The sequence below is a fragment of the Palaemon carinicauda genome, chromosome 8 (genome assembly GCF_036898095.1).
Source record: "Palaemon carinicauda isolate YSFRI2023 chromosome 8, ASM3689809v2, whole genome shotgun sequence".
Classification (NCBI taxonomy): domain Eukaryota; kingdom Metazoa; phylum Arthropoda; class Malacostraca; order Decapoda; family Palaemonidae; genus Palaemon; species Palaemon carinicauda.
The window spans coordinates 87,556,406-87,579,560 of NC_090732.1; the positions used below are offsets into that span (position 1 = coordinate 87,556,406).

Here is a 23,155-nt window from a genome sequence, read left to right on the forward strand (position 1 = left end):
TTGCTCAACAGAGAAGCGAAATGAAGAACTTGTCTAAAGACCATGAAATCGGCTTTGGAGTTGCTGAAGGTCTGAGCCTAGCGCAGGCTTTCGGGACTTTATTAAAGATCTCGTTACCTAGGTCGACCTGGAAGGCATATAGAATGGGTCTTGTCAAAGCAGACTTACACGGTGAAATCGTGTTAGCTGCCAATCCTTGACCATGGAGGTGGAGAAGAAAGATAAGCAGAAGTCTTTCAAGATCTCCTGCGGATTCTTCGCCTTGACAAAAGGCCACCCATTTTCTCCAAGATGACCCATATTGCCTTCTAGTAGATTTGCACTTATATTCCTCTAGGAAGTCTATGCTGGCTTTCGAAATCCCGAGACGCTTTCTCACCTCTAGGGAGAGAAAATCATGAGCTGCAGGGTCCGGGGTTTCTGTAATGAAGCGCAGACAGTTGACTTCTGGACTCGCTGGGTCAGAACTGGATCTGGTAGCGGTACAAACTTCAGCTACAGTTCCAATGCCAGGGGGAACCACACGCTGTTCGGCCACTTGTGGGCCACTATTGCCGCTACCCCTTGAAGGATCTCAGTTTGTTGAGGACCCTCAACAGAAGGTTGTGAGGAGGGAACAGATAAATCCTGGACCATCTGTTCCAGTCGAGGGACATTGCGTCCACTGCTTCCGCTAAGGGGTCCTCGTACGGGGCACGTACAGGACAACTTCTTGTTGTCTTTCGTCGCAAAGAGGTCTATCTGCAGTTCTGGGACTTGATTCAGAATAAAGGAGAATGATCCTGCGTCTAAGGACCATTCCGACTCTATCTGTGTGAACCTGGATAGAGCGTCCGCCGTCACATTGCGGACTCCTTGAAGGTGAACTGCCGACAGGTACCACTTCTTCTTTTCCGCCAATCGGAAGATGGCCAACATCACCTGGTTGAGAGGTGGTGACCTCGATCCTTGTCGATTCAAGTATCTCACAACTACCTCGCTGTCCATCGCCAACCTTATGTGGATCGAGTGATGCGGGGAGACTTTCTTTAAGGTAAGGAGCACTGCCATAGCTTCTAGAAAGTTTTATGTGAAAGGTCTTGAATACCTTGGACCAAGTCCCCTGGACTTTTTTCCCGATGAGAGTGACCTCCCCATCCCTCCTTCGAGGCATCTGAGTGAATTGTCACCGACGGGGGAGGTGGCTGAAGAAGAACCGACTTCTTTAGATGTCTGGCTTGGGACCAAGGCCTGAGAAGAGTACTTAGCCGAAGCGGCTGGTCTTCTCAGATCTCTTCGCGCGTTTGATGCATAACTTCTCCAAACTCCGATTGTATCCTTTAGCTGTGCTCTTAGCACTGGGTCTGTCACCGAAGCAAACTGGAGAGAGCCCAGTACCCTCTCCTGCTCGCGTCTTGATATCCTTTCGGAATTTAGAAGTCTCTTGACAGAACCCGCTATCTCCTTCCTTTTCTTCGCCGGGATGGAGAAACGGTGTGACAAAAGGTCCCAGTAGATTCCCAGCCACTGGAACTTTTGAGATGGAGAAAGTCGAGACTTTTTTCTGTTGATATTGAAGCCTAGGTACTTTAGGAACTGGATCACTTGACTGGAAGCTTGCAAGCATTCTGTCTCGGATGCTGCCCACACCAACCAGTCGTCCAGGTAGGATACTACCTGAATTCCCTTTAGGCGTAATTGTTTGAGAACTACGCTCGCAAGCTTCGTAAAAATCCTTGGGGCTATGTTTAGCCCGAATGGCATGGCTCCGAAGGCGTATAGTCTTCGTTGTAGCCTGAACCCTAGGTAGGGGGAGAGTCGATGGCTGATTGGAATGTGCCAATAGGCGGCTGACAAGTCTATAGAGACGGAATATGCCCTCTTGGGCAGTAAGGTCCTTATGTGTTGCAGTGTTAGCATTTTGAATTTGCAATTCACTATGAACTTGCTGAGTGGCGACAAGTCCAGAATGACTCTGAGCTTTTCCGAGTCTTTCTTGGGAACACAAAACATCCTCCCTTAGAAATTGATGGGCTTCACCCTTCGGATCACCTTTTTTCTCCAACAGTTCTTGAACGTACTCCTCCATAACGGGGGTGGAGTGTTGGAAAAACCGAAGGCACGGGGGTGGAGTGCTGTACCAGCTCCAGCCCAGTCCATTCTTGAGTAGGCTGTGGGCCCAGGGATCGAAGGTCCACCGATCCCGAAATTTCAGAAGTCTCCCTCCTACCGGAATCACCTCACTTGGACTGCCGTCCTGAGGTCTTGCCTTCCTGACCACGACCACCCCTGAATCCATTTCCCCTTGAGGGGCGTCTAGACGAGCCTCTGGCTGCTCCTCTAGGCTTTGCTCGAAAGGAAGTAGACTGCCCTTCGAACGCTGGGGTGAATGCCGTGGACTGTGTCGACACGGCCTGGGGTACCCACTGAAAAGTGGTCGGGGTTTGTGCCACGATCTGGGGCACTGGGGGCAATGGCAATTGCAGTTGCTGTTGCTGTCTAACAGGCTTGGCTGGCCGAGATGGTAACCTAGTCCTCATAGTCTTCCTCTTTGGTTGAGGACCCTCATCCGGGGAAGACTTTCATTTGATAGCCAGGCCCCACTTCTGGAGAAGGTTTCTATTCTCCAAGGCGGCATTATCAACAACTTCTTTGACCAAGTCGGTAGGGAAAAGGTCTTTTCCCCAAATGTTGGAGGAGATTAGTTTCCTTGGCTCGTGCCTCACCGTAGCCGAGGTGAACACGAACTCCCTACAAGCTCTCCTTGCCTTGACGAAGCCATAAAGGTCCTTCGTCACTGTGGCCAGATGAGTCTTGGCCACCACCATGAACATTTCATGGACCTTGGGGTCACTTGCCATCGTCTCGAGAGTAGTCTGAAGAGACATTGAGGCAGCCAGTCTTTCTTTTGTCTCGAACTCTCTTCGCAAAAGAAAGTCAGACAGCTTAGGGAGGTCCTCACCGAACTGACGTCCGGCAATATCAGCCTCAAACTTTCCAACTGAGAACGTAAGATGGACGTCCTTCCAGTCTTTGTGGTCCATAGGCAGGGCCAGCGACAAGGGTTTACACTCCTCTAGGGAGGGGCAAGGCTTGCCGGCCTCGACTGCTTTTAGTACAGCCGCAAACCCTTTCTGTAAAAAGGGGAAGGCTCTAGTAGGCGAGGACACAAAGGAAGGGAGCTTCCTGTTCAATGCGGTTACCTTTGAGTTAGAGAAGCCCCTCTCTTTCATCGAGGATGAAAGTAGAGCTTGAGCCTTAGCATGGTCCATCACTATGACCTCCTTCGGCTCTGTCTCCTCCTTTGAAGCTGGTTCCTTCCTCAGCCGGACATAACAGTCCGGATATGATGCCTTGCTGGGCCAGAATTCCACCTCCTCCAGGGGAACTGAACCCAGCTTATCCGAGATGACGATCTTTCCAGTCGTCATTGGCATGTGCTCAGCATACCTCCATGGGTTAGCATCTGAGCACAAGTGAAGGTCTTTCACATTGAGCTTTTTCTGGGGCCCATGTGATTCTGCAAGACACTGCATTCGCAGTTCCATTGCAGCCGCCTTCTCCTGATTCTCCTTCTGCATTTGTTGGATCATTCCAACAATAGAAGAGAGGGCCTGTCCCAGCTCTACTGGGAGACCGGCCGATGTTGAGGGAATAGGCTCCGGAATCTGAACCGGAGTAGCCGACACCTCGTCGACCTCTACCTCTACAACGTCTGGGGCTTGAACTTCATCCTGGGCTTCTGCCAGGAGGTCTTCCTCCAGACACTCGTCCACATCAGACATCCTGTCATCTAATTGGATGTCTTGCATCGCGACCGCGACTTCAGCATCCACTTGGATCTGAACTTGGGAGATCTCCTCTTGAGGCTGGGGAATCACTTGGAAGATAAGGGCCAGAAGTGTTCTTTTGGAAGCCCCTTACCCAGGTACGAAGCTTCTTCCTAGCTATATCCCTTGATTCCGCCGTCCTAGGGGAATCAAAGGCCTCAGTAATCAGGTTAGTGCACACAGTACATACCTGAGGGTCCCAATACCGGAGATCATCCTTGGAGACAGCGCATGCTGCGTGTCTCCTACAAAACTCATGTCCGCAGAGGTTCTTGCTACGGACGTTGCAGAAAGCACTTCCGCACTTCGGAGGGTCCTTCTGTAAAGAGAAGAAATTTCCATGAGTATCAAGTGAACTATGTATCACTGGATATGCATAGTATAGCATAACAATTCAGAAAGGAAAGACACACACTTGTTGTACTGGGATGTTCAAGGATGGACCATAAGTTGTAACAGTTTTTTATTGCCAACAATAAGTTTCAACCTGAAATACATATTCCATGTAATAAAAAATAATACAATCCAACCAGCTATACAAATTTTGAATTTCCCTAATTTTCCAGATTTAATCATCAAAAAAAATAATATTTGTCCTTAGTACAACCCTCATAGTAATTTACATGAACAATCCATATTGGTATGTATAATTTTAACAATAACTATTTTTATAGCAATGTAAATAAATACCACTTTAAACTACGGTACTGTAGCCACTAAAACACTCGGCATCAAATTAAATGTACTCATACCATTAAACATTACTGTATATATACATAGAATCCAATTACCAATAAGGGCAATTCCAAATGAAATATCATATAACATCCATAATACACTGTATTGCACTCACTTCAATGGCCTCACTATCACAGGCCTTGAACCCCAGTAGGAGATTGCCAAACACAAATATCCCATCACCTGCCGGCCTTACATGTCACCGACTTCATTCTTGTGTCTACATCCACAAAAATAACACTTGCCACCACCAGTCGACACGATAGGCAGTACCAAAGTGGTTAGCAAATTTTTCGGTAGTTCGCCTGCTATCCGTGCGACATTTAGATATGGATAAGACAAAAGATATTCCAGATGCGCAATAAGTTACAATTCGCTCCAACCCACATCAACATTTAAATAAATATATCCTTATAGTAAAATAAATTTTATCATGTTAATGATACACTCCCCCACCATTAGTGGCAAATTACCGATACCCTATCCAAAAGGGTCAACTACGTATGAATACATTGTTCTTCTATTGGTAATAACACCACCAACCTGTGTACTGATCTACACATAATCTTATCCACTCCACCATCATATCCCTTCCCATGCTTTATAATCTTATACCTTAAATCAACATCACGGACAACGCCATCTTGTCCTGGATCAGCTTTAATCACCTGTGCTAGTTTCCATGCCCCCCTTACAACATTACTATCTTGCACAAGTACCACATCTCCAACTCTTACATTCCTCCTTGTTGTATGCCATTTCTGCCTGATTAACAATGAAGGAAAATAGTCTCGGTGCCACTTTTTCCAGAAGGATTCTATTATACTTTGTATAAACTTTAATCTCCTTTTGTGATCCCCACTAATATCGTACATCCCACTTGGACAAAAGCAAGTGGACCGACCAAGCAACAGATCATTGGGACAGAGGTATCCCCCCAACTCTAAACTAAATCCAGGTTTTGTACCAATTGGTCTTTCATTCATCAGATTAGCAATACTAAACAAAGCAGTTTGTAACTCTCCAAAATTCAATACAGAATCTCCCACACTAATACAAAGACACCTTTTGACAGATTTGATCAGGGCTTCACTTGCCCCATTATACCAAGGTGCGTCACTAGGCATATTAAAGATCCAAGTTACCCCTTCCTTTTCTCCAATGTTTTCTATTTTCTTGCTTGCTGATATCAACTGAGTTCCCTTATCTGAATATATAATTTTAGGAGCTCCTCTAATAGCAATAAACCTTTGAAATGTGGTCAGAAAATCATCAGTACTGTATCCTTCAGCCAAATCTAAGTGAACAGCTCTAGTAACTAAACAATTAAATATAACACCAAAGGCTTTACCATGAGTTCTCCTTTTAACCGTGTCTCTTATTGTTAAGGGTCCAAACAAATCTATAGCTGTGTAATAGAAAGGTGGAGCAGGTTTCATTCTTTCTATCCTCATTTGACCCATGCATTGGTCTTCTAACTTCTTTGTTAACTTCCTACATGTCACACATTGATTCCATGATGAACGAATGGAAAGCGTTTTTCAAAGAATTGTATGGACTGGAGTCATTAACTTTTAGAAGACCCTTAAAGCCATCTAATGCTTTTGGTAAGCCGAACCTAGTAATATTTTCTGATGGTAGCACGCAAGCATATGGGGCTTGTGCATATGTGAGGTGGCAAATCAGTGATAGTAAGTTTGAATCAAGTCTGATAATGGCAAAAAATAAGATTGCACCAGTGAAACAAATGTCTATTCCTCGTCTGGAATTATGTGGTGCTCTCATAGCTGCTAGGATGAGAGAACTCATAGTAAAGGAGTTTTCATGGGAGTTTGAGTCGGTTTATCACATAGTTGACTCGACAATTGTAAGATCACAAATTCAAAAGGAGTCCCATGGATTCAACACATTTGTTGCTGTACGCATTGCAGAGATACAAATAAAAACTGATTCAAGGGAATGGTGGTGGGTTGATTCGATTCAAAATGTTGCTGATATGACCTCTAAACCGTGTAGTCCAGAAAAAATGGGTGAAAATTCTGCCTGGCAAAATGGACCAAAATTCCTAACATTACCAATTTCAAAATGGCCTATCAAACAAGATTGTGAAATTGAACTAACTGATAGAGTAGGTGTTGTCATGGCTGTTGCTAAAGTAAGTCAGAACCATGTTATACACATGGTTGATGTTAATAGATTTAGTGATTATTACAAACTACTAAGAGTTACATGCAGGGTAATGAATGTTTTCAAATGCAGATCCTTTAAGGGTATGCTGAGGGAACCAACAGTTCAAGGCATTACTAAAGCAGAACTAATGTGGGTTAGAGAGATGCAAAGGGACATGACTGATTGGAAAGTTAGGTTCAGAAGATTAGGACCTTCAATTAAGAATGGAGTCATAGTAGTAGGACAAAGAATTTCTAAGTGGCTAAAGGAAAATTGGAATAGAGAAGACTATATGTTGCTACCAGCAAATCATCCAGTTACTAGATTGTATATATCATATGTACATGGGGTTGACCATGCTGGCATAGAGACTACTCTGGCAAAGTTACAAAGAAAATTCTGGATTCCAGGGGCCAGAAAAATAATAAAGGCAATAAAAAATCAATGTGTGACATGTAGGAAGTTAACAAAGAAGTTAGAAGACCAATGCATGGGTCAAATGAGGATAGAAAGAATGAAACCTGCTCCACCTTTCTATTACACAGCTATAGATTTGTTTGGACCCTTAACAATAAGAGACACGGTTAAAAGGAGAACTCATGGTAAAGCCTTTGGTGTTATATTTAACTGTTTAGTTACTAGAGCTGTTCACTTAGATTTGGCTGAAGGATACAGTACTGATGATTTTCTGACCACATTTCAAAGGTTTATTGCTATTAGAGGAGCTCCTAAAATTATATATTCAGATAAGGGAACTCAGTTGATATCAGCAAGCAAGAAAATAGAAAACATTGGAGAAAAGGAAGGGGTAACTTGGATCTTTAATATGCCTAGTGACGCACCTTGGTATAATGGGGCAAGTGAAGCCCTGATCAAATCTGTCAAAAGGTGTCTTTGTATTAGTGTGGGAGATTCTGTATTGAATTTTGGAGAGTTACAAACTGCTTTGTTTAGTATTGCTAATCTGATGAATGAAAGACCAATTGGTACAAAACCTGGATTTAGTTTAGAGTTGGGGGGATACCTCTGCCCCAATGATCTGTTGCTTGGTCGGTCCACTTGCTTTTGTCCAAGTGGGATGTACGATATTAGTGGGGATCACAAAAGGAGATTAAAGTTTATACAAAGTATAATAGAATCCTTCTGGAAAAAGTGGCACCGAGACTATTTTCCTTCATTGTTAATCAGGCAGAAATGGCATACAACAAGGAGGAATGTAAGAGTTGGAGATGTGGTACTTGTGCAAGATAGTAATGTTGTAAGGGGGGCATGGAAACTAGCACAGGTGATTAAAGCTGATCCAGGACAAGATGGCGTTGTCCGTGATGTTGATTTAAGGTATAAGATTATAAAGCATGGGAAGGGATATGATGGTGGAGTGGATAAGATTATGTGTAGATCAGTACACAGGTTGGTGGTGTTATTACCAATAGAAGAACAATGTATTCATACGTAGTTGACCCTTTTGGATAGGGTATCAGTAATTTGCCACTAATGGTGGGGGAGTGTATCATTAACATGATAAAATTTATTATACTATAAGGATATATTTATTTAAATGTTGATGTGGGTTGGAGCGAATTGTAACTTATTGCGCATCTGGAATATCTTTTGTCTTATCCATATCTAAATGTCGCACGGTTAGCAGGCGAACTACCGAAAAATTTGCTAACCACTTTGGTACTGCCTATCGTGTCGACTGGTGGTGGCAAGTGTTATTTTTGTGGATGTAGACACAGGAATGTAGTCGGTGACATGTAAGGCCGGCAGGTGATGGGATATTTGTGTTTGGCATTTTCCTACTGGGGTTCAAGGCCTGTGATAGTGAGGCCATTGAAGTGAGTGCAATACAGTGTATTATGGATGTTATATGATATTTCATTTGGAATTGCCCTTATTGGTAATTGGATTCTATGTATATATACAGTAATGTTTAATGGTGTGAGTACATTTAATTTGATGCCGAGTGTTTTAGTGGCTACAGTACCGTAGTTTGAAGTGGTATTTATTTACATTGCTATAAAAATAGTTATTGTTAAAATTATACATACCAATATGGATTGTTCATGTAAATTACTATGAGGGTTGTATTAAGGACAAATATTATTTTTTTTGATGATTAAATCGGGAAAATTAGGGAAATTCAAAATTTGTATAGCTAGTTGGATTGTATTATTTTTTATTACATGGAATATGTATTTCAGGTTGAAACTTATCGTTGGCAATAAAAAACTGTTACAACTTATGGTCCATCCTTGAACATCCCAGTACATTAGGGAAATTCAAAATTTGTATAGCTGGTTGGATTGTATTATTTTTTATTACATGGAATATGTATTTCAGGTTGAAACTTATCGTTGGCAATAAAAAACTGTTACAACTTATGGTCCATCCTTGAACATCCCAGTAATGTTAGGAATTTTGGTCCATTTTGCCAGGCAGAATTTTCACCCATTTTTTCTGGACTACACGGTTTAGAGGTCATATCAGCAACATTTTGAATCGAATCAACCCACCACCATTCCCTTGAATCAGTTTTTATTTGTATCTCTGCAATGCGTACAGCAACAAATGTGTTGAATCCATGGGACTCCTTTTGAATTTGTGATCTTACAATTGTCGAGTCAACTATGTGATAAACCGACTCAAACTCCCATGAAAACTCCTTTACTATGAGTTCTCTCATCCTAGCAGCTATGAGAGCACCACATAATTCCAGACGAGGAATAGACATTTGTTTCACTGGTGCAATCTTATTTTTTGCCATTATCAGACTTGATTCAAACTTACTATCACTGATTTGCCACCTCACATATGCACAAGCCCCATATGCTTGCGTGCTACCATCAGAAAATATTACTAGGTTCGGCTTACCAAAAGCATTAGATGGCTTTAAGGGTCTTCTAAAAGTTAATGACTCCAGTCCATACAATTCTTTGAAAAACGCTTTCCATTCGTTCATCATGGAATCATCAAGTGGATCATCCCACTTGATTCCACCACCATTTGAGTTTCCTTTGGAAATCATGGATCTCATCAAGATCTTAGCTTTGAGTAATACTGGTATAACCAACCCTAATGGATCATACAACGATGCAATTTGACTCAATATCTTTCTGCGTGTTAATATTTCTGGAAATTTATAATCAAATTCACTTATATCTAAATTTGGACCACTCCTAACCTTTCTTATTCTTGGTGTAAAGTTGAGTCTTACAGCAAAGGAAAAATAGTCATCTACAGGATTCCATTTTAAACCTAAGATTTTCTCACTATCAGATTCTATTATTCTTATATTGCAGTTTTCATAATGCCCGCTGACTATCCAGTGCTTTATTCTGAAACTTCCCTGCGACAATACCCTTTCAGTATCCTGTATCAATTTGATTGCATTCTCAATGGTATCAGTAGAATACAGTATATCATCTACATATGTATTATTAAGAATCATATCTTGCACATCCTGGGATTCCTTACCGAATTTTTCTACTGTATGTCTCAAAGCTACCATAGCTATAGTACCACTGGGCCTATCTCCAAATGTTACTGTGGTAAGAACATACTGATCAGGTGGCCTACTCTCATCCAAGTCCCTCCATACAAATCTATGTGTATGTTCATCTAGTGTGGGAGCCCAGAAAGATTGTAGACTTAGTGGTTGGTGAGCTTAGATCTCTAAAGAAAATTTACGATAATGATACCAAAGGATTTATTAAAATGGTCGATCACGTTGAGCAATGTTGGCTTGATTTAAAAAAGGTAAATCTCTCTGATGAACTTAATAGTGCAAACGTTGTCAGCCATATAGAAAAGGTTTTACCTTCACTTCAAAAGAGAGAATGGGTAATTAAAGCAGATGAGGTATCAGTAACTAGCAATCTGTTTCCAGAGTTGTTGAAGTTCTTACAGAAGGAGAGAAAAATTTTGGAATATATGAATTCCAATGTACTGGGATGTTCAAGGATGGACCATAAGTTGTAACAGTTTTTTATTGCCAACGATAAGTTTCAACCTGAAATACATATTCCATGTAATAAAAAATAATACAATCCAACCAGCTATACAAATTTTGAATTTCCCTAATTTTCCCGATTTAATCATCAAAAAAAATAATATTTGTCCTTAATACAACCCTCATAGTAATTTACATGAACAATCCATATTGGTATGTATAATTTTAACAATAACTATTTTTATAGCAATGTAAATAAATACCACTTCAAACTACGGTACTGTAGCCACTAAAACACTCGGCATCAAATTAAATGTACTCACACCATTAAACATTACTGTATATATACATAGAATCCAATTACCAATAAGGGCAATTCCAAATGAAATATCATATAACATCCATAATACACTGTATTGCACTCACTTCAATGGCCTCACTATCACAGGCCTTGAACCCCAGTAGGAAAATGCCAAACACAAATATCCCATCACCTGCCGGCCTTACATGTCACCGACTACATTCCTGTGTCTACATCCACAAAAATAACACTTGCCACCACCAGTCGACACGATAGGCAGTACCAAAGTGGTTAGCAAATTTTTCGGTAGTTCGCCTGCTAACCGTGCGACATTTAGATATGGATAAGACAAAAGATATTCCAGATGCGCAATAAGTTACAATTCGCTCCAACCCACATCAACATTTAAATAAATATATCCTTATAGTATAATAAATTTTATCATGTTAATGATACACTCCCCCACCATTAGTGGCAAATTACTGATACCCTATCCAAAAGGGTCAACTACGTATGAATACATTGTTCTTCTATTGGTAATAACACCACCAACCTGTGTACTGATCTACACATAATCTTATCCACTCCACCATGATATCCCTTCCCATGCTTTATAATCTTATACCTTAAATCAACATCACGGACAACGCCATCTTGTCCTGGATCAGCTTTAATCACCTGTGCTAGTTTCCATGCCCCCCTTACAACATTACTATCTTGCACAAGTACCACATCTCCAACTCTTACATTCCTCCTTGTTGTATGCCATTTCTGCCTGATTAACAATGAAGGAAAATAGTCTCGGTGCCACTTTTTCCAGAAGGATTCTATTATACTTTGTATAAACTTTAATCTCCTTTTGTGATCCCCACTAATATCGTACATCCCACTTGGACAAAAGCAAGTGGACCGACCAAGCAACAGATCATTGGGGCAGAGGTATCCCCCCAACTCTAAATAATAGAGAGAATGGGTAATTAAAGCAGATGAGGTATCAGTAACTAGCAATCTGTTTCCAGAGTTGTTGTCTGGAATTATGTGGTGCTCTCATAGCTGCTAGGATGAGAGAACTCATAGTAAAGGAGTTTTCATGGGAGTTTGAGTCGGTTTATCACATAGTTGACTCGACAATTGTAAGATCACAAATTCAAAAGGAGTCCCATGGATTCAACACATTTGTTGCTGTACGCATTGCAGAGATACAAATAAAAACTGATTCAAGGGAATGGTGGTGGGTTGATTCGATTCAAAATGTTGCTGATATGACCTCTAAACCGTGTAGTCCAGAAAAAATGGGTGAAAATTCTGCCTGGCAAAATGGACCAAAATTCCTAACATTACCAATTTCAAAATGGCCTATCAAACAAGATTGTGAAATTGAACTAACTGATAGAGTAGGTGTTGTCATGGCTGTTGCTAAAGTAAGTCAGAACCATGTAATACACATGGTTGATGTTAATAGATTTAGTGATTATTACAAACTACTAAGAGTTACATGCAGGGTAATGAATGTTTTCAAATGCAGATCCTTTAAGGGTATGCTGAGGGAACCAACAGTTCAAGGCATTACTAAAGCAGAACTAATGTGGGTTAGAGAGATGCAAAGGGACATGACTGATTGGAAAGTTAGGTTCAGAAGATTAGGACCTTCAATTAAGAATGGAGTCATAGTAGTAGGACAAAGAATTTCTAAGTGGCTAAAGGAAAATTGGAATAGAGAAGACTATATGTTGCTACCAGCAAATCATCCAGTTACTAGATTGTATATATCATATGTACATGGGGTTGAACTAGATTCTGGCTTCAACACCTCATGGTGATGAATATAGTGAATTGGGCCGTTGTACTAATGGTGGGGGAGTGTATCATGTTAATGATACACTCCCCCACCATTAGTGGCAAATTACCGATACCCTATCCAAAAGGGTCAACTACGTATGAATACATTGTTCTTCTATTGGTAATAACACCACCAACCTGTGTACTGATCTACACATAATCTTATCCACTCCACCATCATATCCCTTCCCATGCTTTATAATCTTATACCTTAAATCAACATCACGGACAACGCCATCTTGTCCTGGATCAGCTTTAATCACCTGTGCTAGTTTCCATGCCCCCCTTACAACATTACTATCTTGCACAAGTACCACATCTCCAACTCTTACATTCCTCCTTGTTGTATGCCATTTCTGCCTGATTAACAATGAAGGAAAATAGTCTCGGTGCCACTTTTTCCAGAAGGATTCTATTATACTTTGTATAAACTTTAATCTCCTTTTGTGATCCCCACTAATATCGTACATCCCACTTGGACAAAAGCAAGTGGACCGACCAAGCAACAGATCATTGGGACAGAGGTATCCCCCCAACTCTAAACTAAATCCAGGTTTTGTACCAATTGGTCTTTCATTCATCAGATTAGCAATACTAAACAAAGCAGTTTGTAACTCTCCAAAATTCAATACAGAATCTCCCACACTAATACAAAGACACCTTTTGACAGATTTGATCAGGGCTTCACTTGCCCCATTATACCAAGGTGCGTCACTAGGCATATTAAAGATCCAAGTTACCCCTTCAGGGCGATGAGTTCCTCTTGCACACCCATGGCGATTGAAACTAGCACAGGTGATTAAAGCTGATCCAGGACAAGATGGCGTTGTCCGTGATGTTGATTTAAGGTATAAGATTATAAAGCATGGGAAGGGATATGATGGTGGAGTGGATAAGATGATGTGTAGATCAGTACACAGGTTGGTGGTGTTATTACCAATAGAAGAACAATGTATTCATACGTAGTTGACCCTTTTGGATAGGGTATCGGTAATTTGCCACTAATGGTGGGGGAGTGTATCATTAACATGATACACTCCCCCACCATTAGTGGCAAATTACCGATACCCTATCCAAAAGGGTCAACTACGTATGAATACATTGTTCTTCTATTGGTAATAACACCACCAACCTGTGTACTGATCTACACATAATCTTATCCACTCCACCATCATATCCCTTCCCATGCTTTATAATCTTATACCTTAAATCAACATCACGGACAACGCCATCTTGTCCTGGATCAGCTTTAATCACCTGTGCTAGTTTCCATGCCCCCCTTACAACATTACTATCTTGCACATCCTGGGATTCCTTACCGAATTTTTCTACTGTATGTCTCAAAGCTACCATAGCTATAGTACCACTGGGCCTATCTCCAAATGTTACTGTGGTAAGAACATACTGATCAGGTGGCCTACTCTCATCCAAGTCCCTCCATACAAATCTATGTGTATGTTCATCTAGTGTGCTGAGTTTTACAGTATGGTACATCTTTGCTATGTCACCCACCATGGCTATATTATCTTGCCTAAATCTACACAACACTCCCAGCAAACTGTTCAAAATATCAGGCCCCTTAGCCCAAAAATCGTTTAACCTCTGTCCCATATAAGATGCTGAAGAATTGAAGACAATGCGCACTGGGGTTGAACTAGATTCTGGCTTCAACCCCTCATGGTGATGAATATAGTGAATTGGGCCGTTGTACTCTTGAATCTCCTTATTAGTTAATTTCCTAGCTACTCCCCTTCTAACCATATCTTCAATCTCTTTCTGATATTTCATTGCATACTCATTCCCAAGTTTCCTTAATCTATTCTCTGTTGTTCTTAACCTGGCATTTGCTACCTTTATGTTATTTTTCAATTGATTTGGATCTCTTATCCAAGGATACCTTACAAACCAGCATTTCTGTTTCTCATCATACGTTAATCCTTCCTCAATCAATTTCATTTCCTTTTCTTCTTTCAAACTTACATAATTGAGTCCAGGACAACCTCTGCACATAAATTTGATACATTGTGGATTACACCTTGTTCCCATTTCTTCTATGGCAAAAAATTTATCTAACTGATCCTTTAGATTTTCTGTTGGCTCAATATTGATTTCATTCAAATTTACTGAACTTGAAAGTTTATGAATTCTCACAAACACATGATTACTAGTATTAACTTGATTAGTAATTTTATCGTGTCTACCACGTATGCTGAACCCAAACTGATTTTCTAGCAACTGGAGACCCTTATTTGTTTCAACAACCCTTGGCAATATTTCACAATAATCAGCACCAATAAGCATATCAATTTCCCCATGTGGGCGATTCAGCTCTAAGTTTGATATTCCCTCAAAAAGTTCAGATACCCTGGATAAGTCTACTTCCTTGATTTTGGCTGTTATTTCATTAATTCCAACAGCATTCACATTCCAAACCTTACCAGATTTATCAATTAGTGGTACACAATATTCGTTGCTTGAGTGATATTCAACCGTATTGCCCACCTTGATCATGGATGAATTTATATGCTTTCCACTTAAACCCAATTTCTTAGCCATCCTATTTGTTATAAATGAAATATCCGCTCCTGGATCCCACAATACACTAACAGGCCTGTTCTTACTATTCACCATACTGATATTCAATAACACTGCAAATCCCTTTTCTGATATCGCTTTGTGAATACTATTTTCTACTCTATCGGAATGTAACAGTGGATGATGATTACGATTGCATGGCCCTTTACCTTCCATGATGACATCACACAATGTACCAACATTGCAGCTACGAGCAGTATGATATCCCCTTAGACACCTAAAACATATTCCATTACCCTTTATAATCTCAAATCTTTCTTTGCTACCACAACCATTAAATTTATAACATTCTGTTATATCATGACCAATTGAATTGTGTAACAGGCATCCTATCCCCTTACTCTCTGCCTTAGGTTTAATACCTTTAACCATTTCTGTCAAGTTAACAATACAAGATTCAAATTCCTTATTTTTTATACTTTGTTCTTCCCCAATTTGTTTCACCAATTTTATCAATTCCGATTCATTCTCAACTGTGCTGTCAACATGATAGACTGTTGCCTTATTATCACTACCGCTACTCCTAACATTGGAATTCCTATATTCCAAAAGTTTTCTCTCCTTCTGTAAGAACTTCAACAACTCTGGAAACAGATTGCTAGTTACTGATACCTCATCTGCTTTAATTACCCATTCTCTCTTTTGAAGTGAAGGTAAAACCTTTTCTATATGGCTGACAACGTTTGCACTATTAAGTTCATCAGAGAGATTTACCTTTTTTAAATCAAGCCAACATTGCTCAACCTGATCGACCATTTTAATAAATCCTTTGGTATCATTATCGTAAATTTTCTTTAGAGATCTAAGCTCACCAACCACTAAGTCTACAATCTTTCTGGGATTCCCAAATTTATCATCCAAACGTTGAATCATTTCATCATAATTACCCTCTGAGCCCTTCACTGCTTGAAGTGCTTCTCCACCTAGACACATTTTGAGAGCATATGGATCAGTGCCATATATACTCTTAACTAAATTCTCATAATCTTCCTTAAAAGTTGGATAGTTTCTTAAATTACCTTCGAACATTGGTGGTTCAAATTTCTTTACTTTAATCTTCGATTTATCTGTTGCCTTTACACCCTGGACACCTTTGAATATTTTTGCACTTACTTCACATTTTAATCTTTCACTATCTAGAATATATTGTTGGGCTTCTTCTTCTAAATTACTATCGGCTAGCTTATCCTCGTTTTCACATATAAAATGTATCAATTCATCATTTTGATACTCTAAGCATTTAAAGGCTTCAACCATTTCCTCATAGTTCTTCGTTAACACTAATAAATCATCACCTCGATTGATTCCTTCATTGCACATAGTTACCTTCCTGGTGAACTTCCCTTTGCTGATTGCCCTCTTCCTCTTCAGGGCGATGAGTTCCTCTTGCACACCCATGGCGATTGAAGTTGAAATGTACTGGGATGTTCAAGGATGGACCATAAGTTGTAACAGTTTTTTATTGCCAACAATAAGTTTCAACCTGAAATACATATTCCATGTAATAAAAAATAATACAATCCAACCAGCTATACAAATTTTGAATTTCCCTAATTTTCCAGATTTAATCATCAAAAAAAATAATATTTGTCCTTAGTACAACCCTCATAGTAATTTACATGAACAATCCATATTGGTATGTATAATTTTAACAATAACTATTTTTATAGCAATGTAAATAAATACCACTTTAAACTACGGTACTGTAGCCACTAAAACACTCGGCATCAAATTAAATGTACTCATACCATTAAACATTACTGTATATATACATAGAATCCAATTACCAATAAGGGCAATTCCAAATGAAATATCATATAACATCCATAATACACTGTATTGCACTCACTTCAATGGCCTCACTATCACAGGCCTTGAACCCCAGTAGGAGATTGCCAAACACAAATATCCCATCACCTGCCGGCCTTACATGTCACCGACTTCATTCTTGTGTCTACATCCACAAAAATAACACTTGCCACCACCAGTCGACACGATAGGCAGTACCAAAGTGGTTAGCAAATTTTTCGGTAGTTCGCCTGCTAACCGTGCGACATTTAGATATGGATAAGACAAAAGATATTCCAGATGCGCAATAAGTTACAATTCGCTCCAACCCACATCAACATTTAAATAAATATATCCTTATAGTAAAATAAATTTTATCATGTTAATGATACACTTGTGTTTCCCTCACAACCCATTGCTGCAGCCTTCCAGATAATAAAGTCAAATGGTTAATCTCTTCTAGAGTAACCAATGCAAAGTTTCCAGAGGAAACAGGTGGAGCTCACACCTAAGCAATGATTTTAAAATCCTGGATAATAAACAGGAAAGAACTCACTTTCCTATCTGTAGGGCAACAGCAAGGGACTGTGCAAGAAAACACAAAAGTGTTAGAACACACAGTGCTGTACCAAAACCCATACTATAGTTTTCCTCTTATTGTATATGTTATACTGAAGAATACTAGTACAGTATAGGAGGATACGTGCCGGCCGGCACACACCATAACTACCTTTAAAGTATACTACTTAACAGCTATAAGGCGGCAGAACTCTGGTTCAAATGCATGTGCCGGTCGGCAGCAATTGCCGGCTGGCAACAGCCAATGTCGGCCGGCAATGGCTGCCGGCCGGCAACTACACAAGGTAGTACCCAGCTGCTGGCCACACTCTTGGTGACCGGCAGACAAGGGCTGACATTAGCCGGCCGGCAAAGGTACAGGACCGATGCCAGCTGGCAGCAAAAGAACCAGAGGACTACACCTGCCCGGCTGCCGGCCTCATAGGCCGGCAGCCGGGTCAGGTACAGCACTAGAAGAAAAATAGGATGGATGCCGGGATAAGAGTGTACACTACCTCCAAGCCCGGCAATCCGAAAGAGTGCATATAAGGAAGGGGAGAATCTAATTCAGGCTTCCTGGCCAATGCCGTTTGGCTCTACAGGCAGGCATGGATAAGGGACCTATACTAGGTCCAATAGTAGAACGGCGCACAGTACTGTAATGGCTAGGCCATTACGGAGATAGAGGGGGAAGGGACAAAAGAGGGTCCTACCAACCTTGCTTTAGAGACGGATCACCCGCAGCCAAGAAACTTATCTTAGCCTAAGGGAGATCTAGGGGGGAGGCCAGCAATACTTGCCAGCCCCCAGAGCACCAAAGCAAGGAAGGTGTTGCCACTCCCAGGGAAAGAAACTTATCCTCCCCCGAGAACAGCAACAAGGACTAGTCTGGTAGATCACAAAAGAAGGAATCATATCCACAGAAACCTTCGGTAGTGACCTAAGGAGGCTAAGCCACCTTTGTCTGTTTCAGGCCAGCGAGGGAGACTCTACCCCAAGCCAGACAAGCACAGACTCAGACTAAAAACTCTGTTGTTCTGTCCCTCTTTGAACCAGACTTACTGGAACAGGAAGGTACAGTAACACCCCAGTATAGTTTTATCGAAAATTAATTTGGAAAAAACCACTTAGGGATAAGCCCAAGGCTTAAACAGAGGGAAAGGGATTGCATACCTTCTCCGAAGAAAAGAAAGCAAGCGGGGAGTATGAAAAAGTATACTAAGGTTCCATAAGCAACTTAGCCTAGGCACCAAGAGAATCGATTACCTAAATCACCGAAACTCACTCGTATACTATCTTGGAAATATTCCACACAATCTTAAATGTATAAAACATAGCCTAAAGCTTCAATAAAAATTTATTACACTCGGAAAAACCAAAATCATGCATGAAGTACTAGGACCAAACGACTAGGCTACATGGCCTAGCGTAGGCCAGAATGGCGAATACTTCGCCAAAATAATACTAAGCACGAAAGGAAATCCTATGTAATGCTAAATAGCTAAAATTTATTAAAGCAAAACAACCAGGAATGTCGCTCTGACTAACTAAACTTATACCTAGCGAGCGACAGCGTCCATGATGCCTCCGGTAGGCTACGGATCTTGTAACAAAGATTAATCCTATTAATCACTCAAAAATTTACCAAGAGCCTACATTTATACATAAAAGACATGGTACTCAACTTATCAGAGGCCGACGAAGACGGAGAAGCCATGAAAAGTAGAATGAATCCAAGATTTGAGAGAAACACAGGAAAAAAAACCAAGTTGGTAAGCTACGCAAAAAGGAATACAGATGGCGCCAGGATTGGCGTCAGGCACGCATACGAATCGGAAGATAGGGAGCCTTGGGAGCGGCTCCCCTTTTTCTTTCCCGAATTCGTTTCTTGCCAATCGCCCCCTGCGAGATGAAATCTCTGTTCGGGATGCAGATTGCCATGTGGCGTGTCAAGAATACGTCCTCTAATATGTCGCGATATCCCTTTCATGAGGGATATTCGCTCCAGGAGTTAGAATTCTGGTACCTTAAGGTAAATTCTCTAGGAATATCGCCGTAGTTGTAATATACCCTAGGAAGCTACCCTATAGGAACTTCCATCAGGACGACATGGCTTGAGCCCAAATATATATATATATATATATATACATATAGATAGATAGATAGATATAGATATAAGTGTGTGCGTATATATATATATATATATATATAATTATGTATTAATATATATAATTACATATATGTATATATACATATATTTAAATTTTATGTAGATTATATATATATATATATATATATATTCATATATATATATATATATATATATTTATATATATATATATGCATATATATAAATATATATAAATATATATATATATATATATATATTTATATATACAGTATATATATATATATATATATAAATATATATATATATATATATATATATCTATAGATATATATATATATATATATATATATACATATATACATATATATAGATATAAATATTTTTTGATAAATATTTTTATATATATAAATTTATATATATATATATATATATATGTATATATATATATATATATATATAGGTTTATATATATGAATATATGTATATATGTATATATATATATATATATAGTGTCTATATATGAATATATATGTATATATATATATATATATATATTTATATATATATATATATATATACATACATATATATTATATATACATATATATATATATATATATATATGTATACATATATAGATTAATATACATACATATACAAAATTTATATATACATATATATATATATATATATATGTATATATATATATTTATATATATTTTTACGTGGATATATATATATATATATATATACTATATATATGTATATATATAAATATATATATATATATATATATAGATCGATAGATAGATGAATATAGATATATGTGTGTGCATGTATATGTTTGTGCGTATATATATATATATATATATATAAATATATATATATATATATATATACATATATATATATATATATGTACACACACACATTTGTACATACATATATGTATATATATATATATATATATATTTATATATATATGTATATATATAAATATATATGATTATATATATATATATATATATACATATATTTTGATTTATATATATATATATATATATATACGTTCATATATGTATATATATAAATATATATACTTTATATAAATATATATATATATATATATATACGTTCATATATGTATATATATAAATATATATACTTTATATAAATATATATAATCATATATATATATATATATATATGGCTTCAAGGTCTGAGAACCAAAATTTATTATATGATGTTGGATCCAGGGTTTAGGCACCAAAATTATATTATAAGATGGTGTATTGTCCGGGAACCAAACCTATGATAAAGTATATATATATATATATATATATATATATATGCAGGGCATGATTAGCAATGAAACTGTAAGAGAGATTACTCGAGTGCCATTCGTGGATGAGATTATAATGACGGGTAGATTGAGATGGTTTGGGCATGCTCTCCGCACTCCTCAAGAGTGTTTAGTTCACCAAATGCTCATATGGGCTACACAAGGCAAGACCTAGGCCTACATGGCTTAGGACTATGGAACTGAGGACCATGTATATATATATATATATATATATGTATATATATATATATATATATATATATATATGCACATAAGTATTGAATACAAATTTTTGGGAGATAAGGCAAGTTACAGCCATTATTTGGTTAAAATAAGAAAATAAAATAAGAGTATTTGCCTTGGTTAATTTTGAGATTCGTGTGTATGTATCTTTTTATCGATGTATATGAGGAAAGTGGTTGTGGGTGTTATATGGGGCTTTATTTTTCTGGTTATTCAATTTACCAATCTTAGAATATGATCGACATTTTTAAAATGTATAATCTTATTCTTCTTTAAAACCTTATTTAATAAATACTCTCCCTTTTCTGCGGGATTCGTATAGTGCTCAGCTCTAAAATGCTCTTCACATAGTAAAAATTTTTTGGTGCTGTTACTGTGACTTCCATCGAGTCTAGTACTGTTGTGACATCAACAACTCTGGTACAATGAATTTTCTTTTCACGATGCGTACCCATCTCTTGCACCTGTGAAATTTATAAAGCAAATCTATTTTTACCTTTTGATGTTTAGTTGAACAAAATAATCCTATGAAGATTATTCTAAGAGTAACGAATATGTTTGTCCTAATTGACAAATATATTATCGAAATAATGCATGAATTGTCGTAATCTATATTTTATTTCAAACACAAAACCACTCCTAGTTGTACTAGAAAGACGTTTAATACAATAAAAAAATTAACAGCTATACATGTAGGTAGTAATGGTGGTGTTATAATTGTATGTTTTGATGACTTCATAAAGCTTAACAGGTTTTCACCACCGTCATCGTGTAGTGTTTGTAATAGATCTAGGAGCACCACTTTACATATCAAATAAGAATCGCGTAGATATCTACAACGATTACGGATTATTATTATTATTATTATTATTATTATTATTATTATTACTTGGAAGCTACAACCCCAGTTCGAAAAGGAGGTTGATATAAGCTCAAGGGCTCCAACAGTTAAAATATCCATTCCCAGTGAGGAAAGGAAACAAGGAAAATTAGATATTAGACACTGTAGTAGATACCCATGAACGTGTGGTATGGTTTTAACCTGTGTCGTTGGTACCTGTTATTTATTATTATTTACTTAACGATTGCACCGCATTGATAATATAATTATTGAATAGTAAATGCACAATAATCAGCGTAATTTCAAATTCAATATCATATGACCGTAAGCTAACAGTTAGCTCCAGCACTCTGACTAGTCAGTACCGAAGACCTTCAATCGAGTCCAACATTACCATCACTGTGGTGACTAAGTTTAATAAGTCAAAAGAACTCCATCATTCTTCTTCTTCTTCTTCGTCTACATCTTTTCCCACTTCTATGTGGGGTCGATGTTTCTGGTCCCACACCTCATCACCGGTTAATCCCTTTGATCGAAGGTCCACCCACCTTTGCTTTGGTCTCCCTCTCCTTCTCGTTCCCTGTACCTCCATTTCCATTACTCACCTCCCAATATACTGTTCATCTCTTCTCAGGGACTCCCTTTTCTCTCATACATCTCCACAGCTCCTGACGTGGTACTCGATTGTCTGCTTTCTCCATGTCAATAAAGACCATATGTAATCCTTTTTGTTTCTCACGATGTTTTTCTATCATCTGTCTCAAAGCAAATATTGCTTCTACAGTCCCTCTTTCTGGCATGAATCCAAATTGTTCCTCACCAATTGTTGTTTCATCTCTGAGTCTCTTC

General features: G+C 38.5%; 5 protein-coding genes across 5 annotated transcripts; 1 reads left to right on the top strand and 4 right to left on the bottom strand.

Annotated features, from left to right (window-relative positions):
* Positions 1-5,044: 5,044 nt before the first annotated feature.
* Positions 5,045-6,001, bottom strand: LOC137645350 (uncharacterized). The gene has a single exon (XM_068378160.1). The coding sequence runs from the start codon at positions 5,999-6,001 to the stop codon at positions 5,045-5,047; it is 957 nt and encodes a 318-aa protein (XP_068234261.1).
* Positions 6,002-6,066: 65 nt separating this feature from the next.
* On the top strand, positions 6,067-8,172 carry LOC137645351 (uncharacterized). Its single transcript, XM_068378162.1, has one exon. The coding sequence runs from the start codon at positions 6,067-6,069 to the stop codon at positions 8,170-8,172; it is 2,106 nt and encodes a 701-aa protein (XP_068234263.1).
* Positions 8,173-9,090: 918 nt separating this feature from the next.
* LOC137645352 (uncharacterized) lies at positions 9,091-10,227 on the bottom strand. The gene has a single exon (XM_068378163.1). The coding sequence runs from the start codon at positions 10,225-10,227 to the stop codon at positions 9,091-9,093; it is 1,137 nt and encodes a 378-aa protein (XP_068234264.1).
* Positions 10,228-12,900: 2,673 nt separating this feature from the next.
* LOC137645353 (uncharacterized) lies at positions 12,901-13,530 on the bottom strand. The gene has a single exon (XM_068378164.1). The coding sequence runs from the start codon at positions 13,528-13,530 to the stop codon at positions 12,901-12,903; it is 630 nt and encodes a 209-aa protein (XP_068234265.1).
* Positions 13,531-13,894: 364 nt separating this feature from the next.
* LOC137645354 (uncharacterized) lies at positions 13,895-16,801 on the bottom strand. The gene has a single exon (XM_068378165.1). The coding sequence runs from the start codon at positions 16,799-16,801 to the stop codon at positions 13,895-13,897; it is 2,907 nt and encodes a 968-aa protein (XP_068234266.1).
* Positions 16,802-23,155: the final 6,354 nt, after the last annotated feature.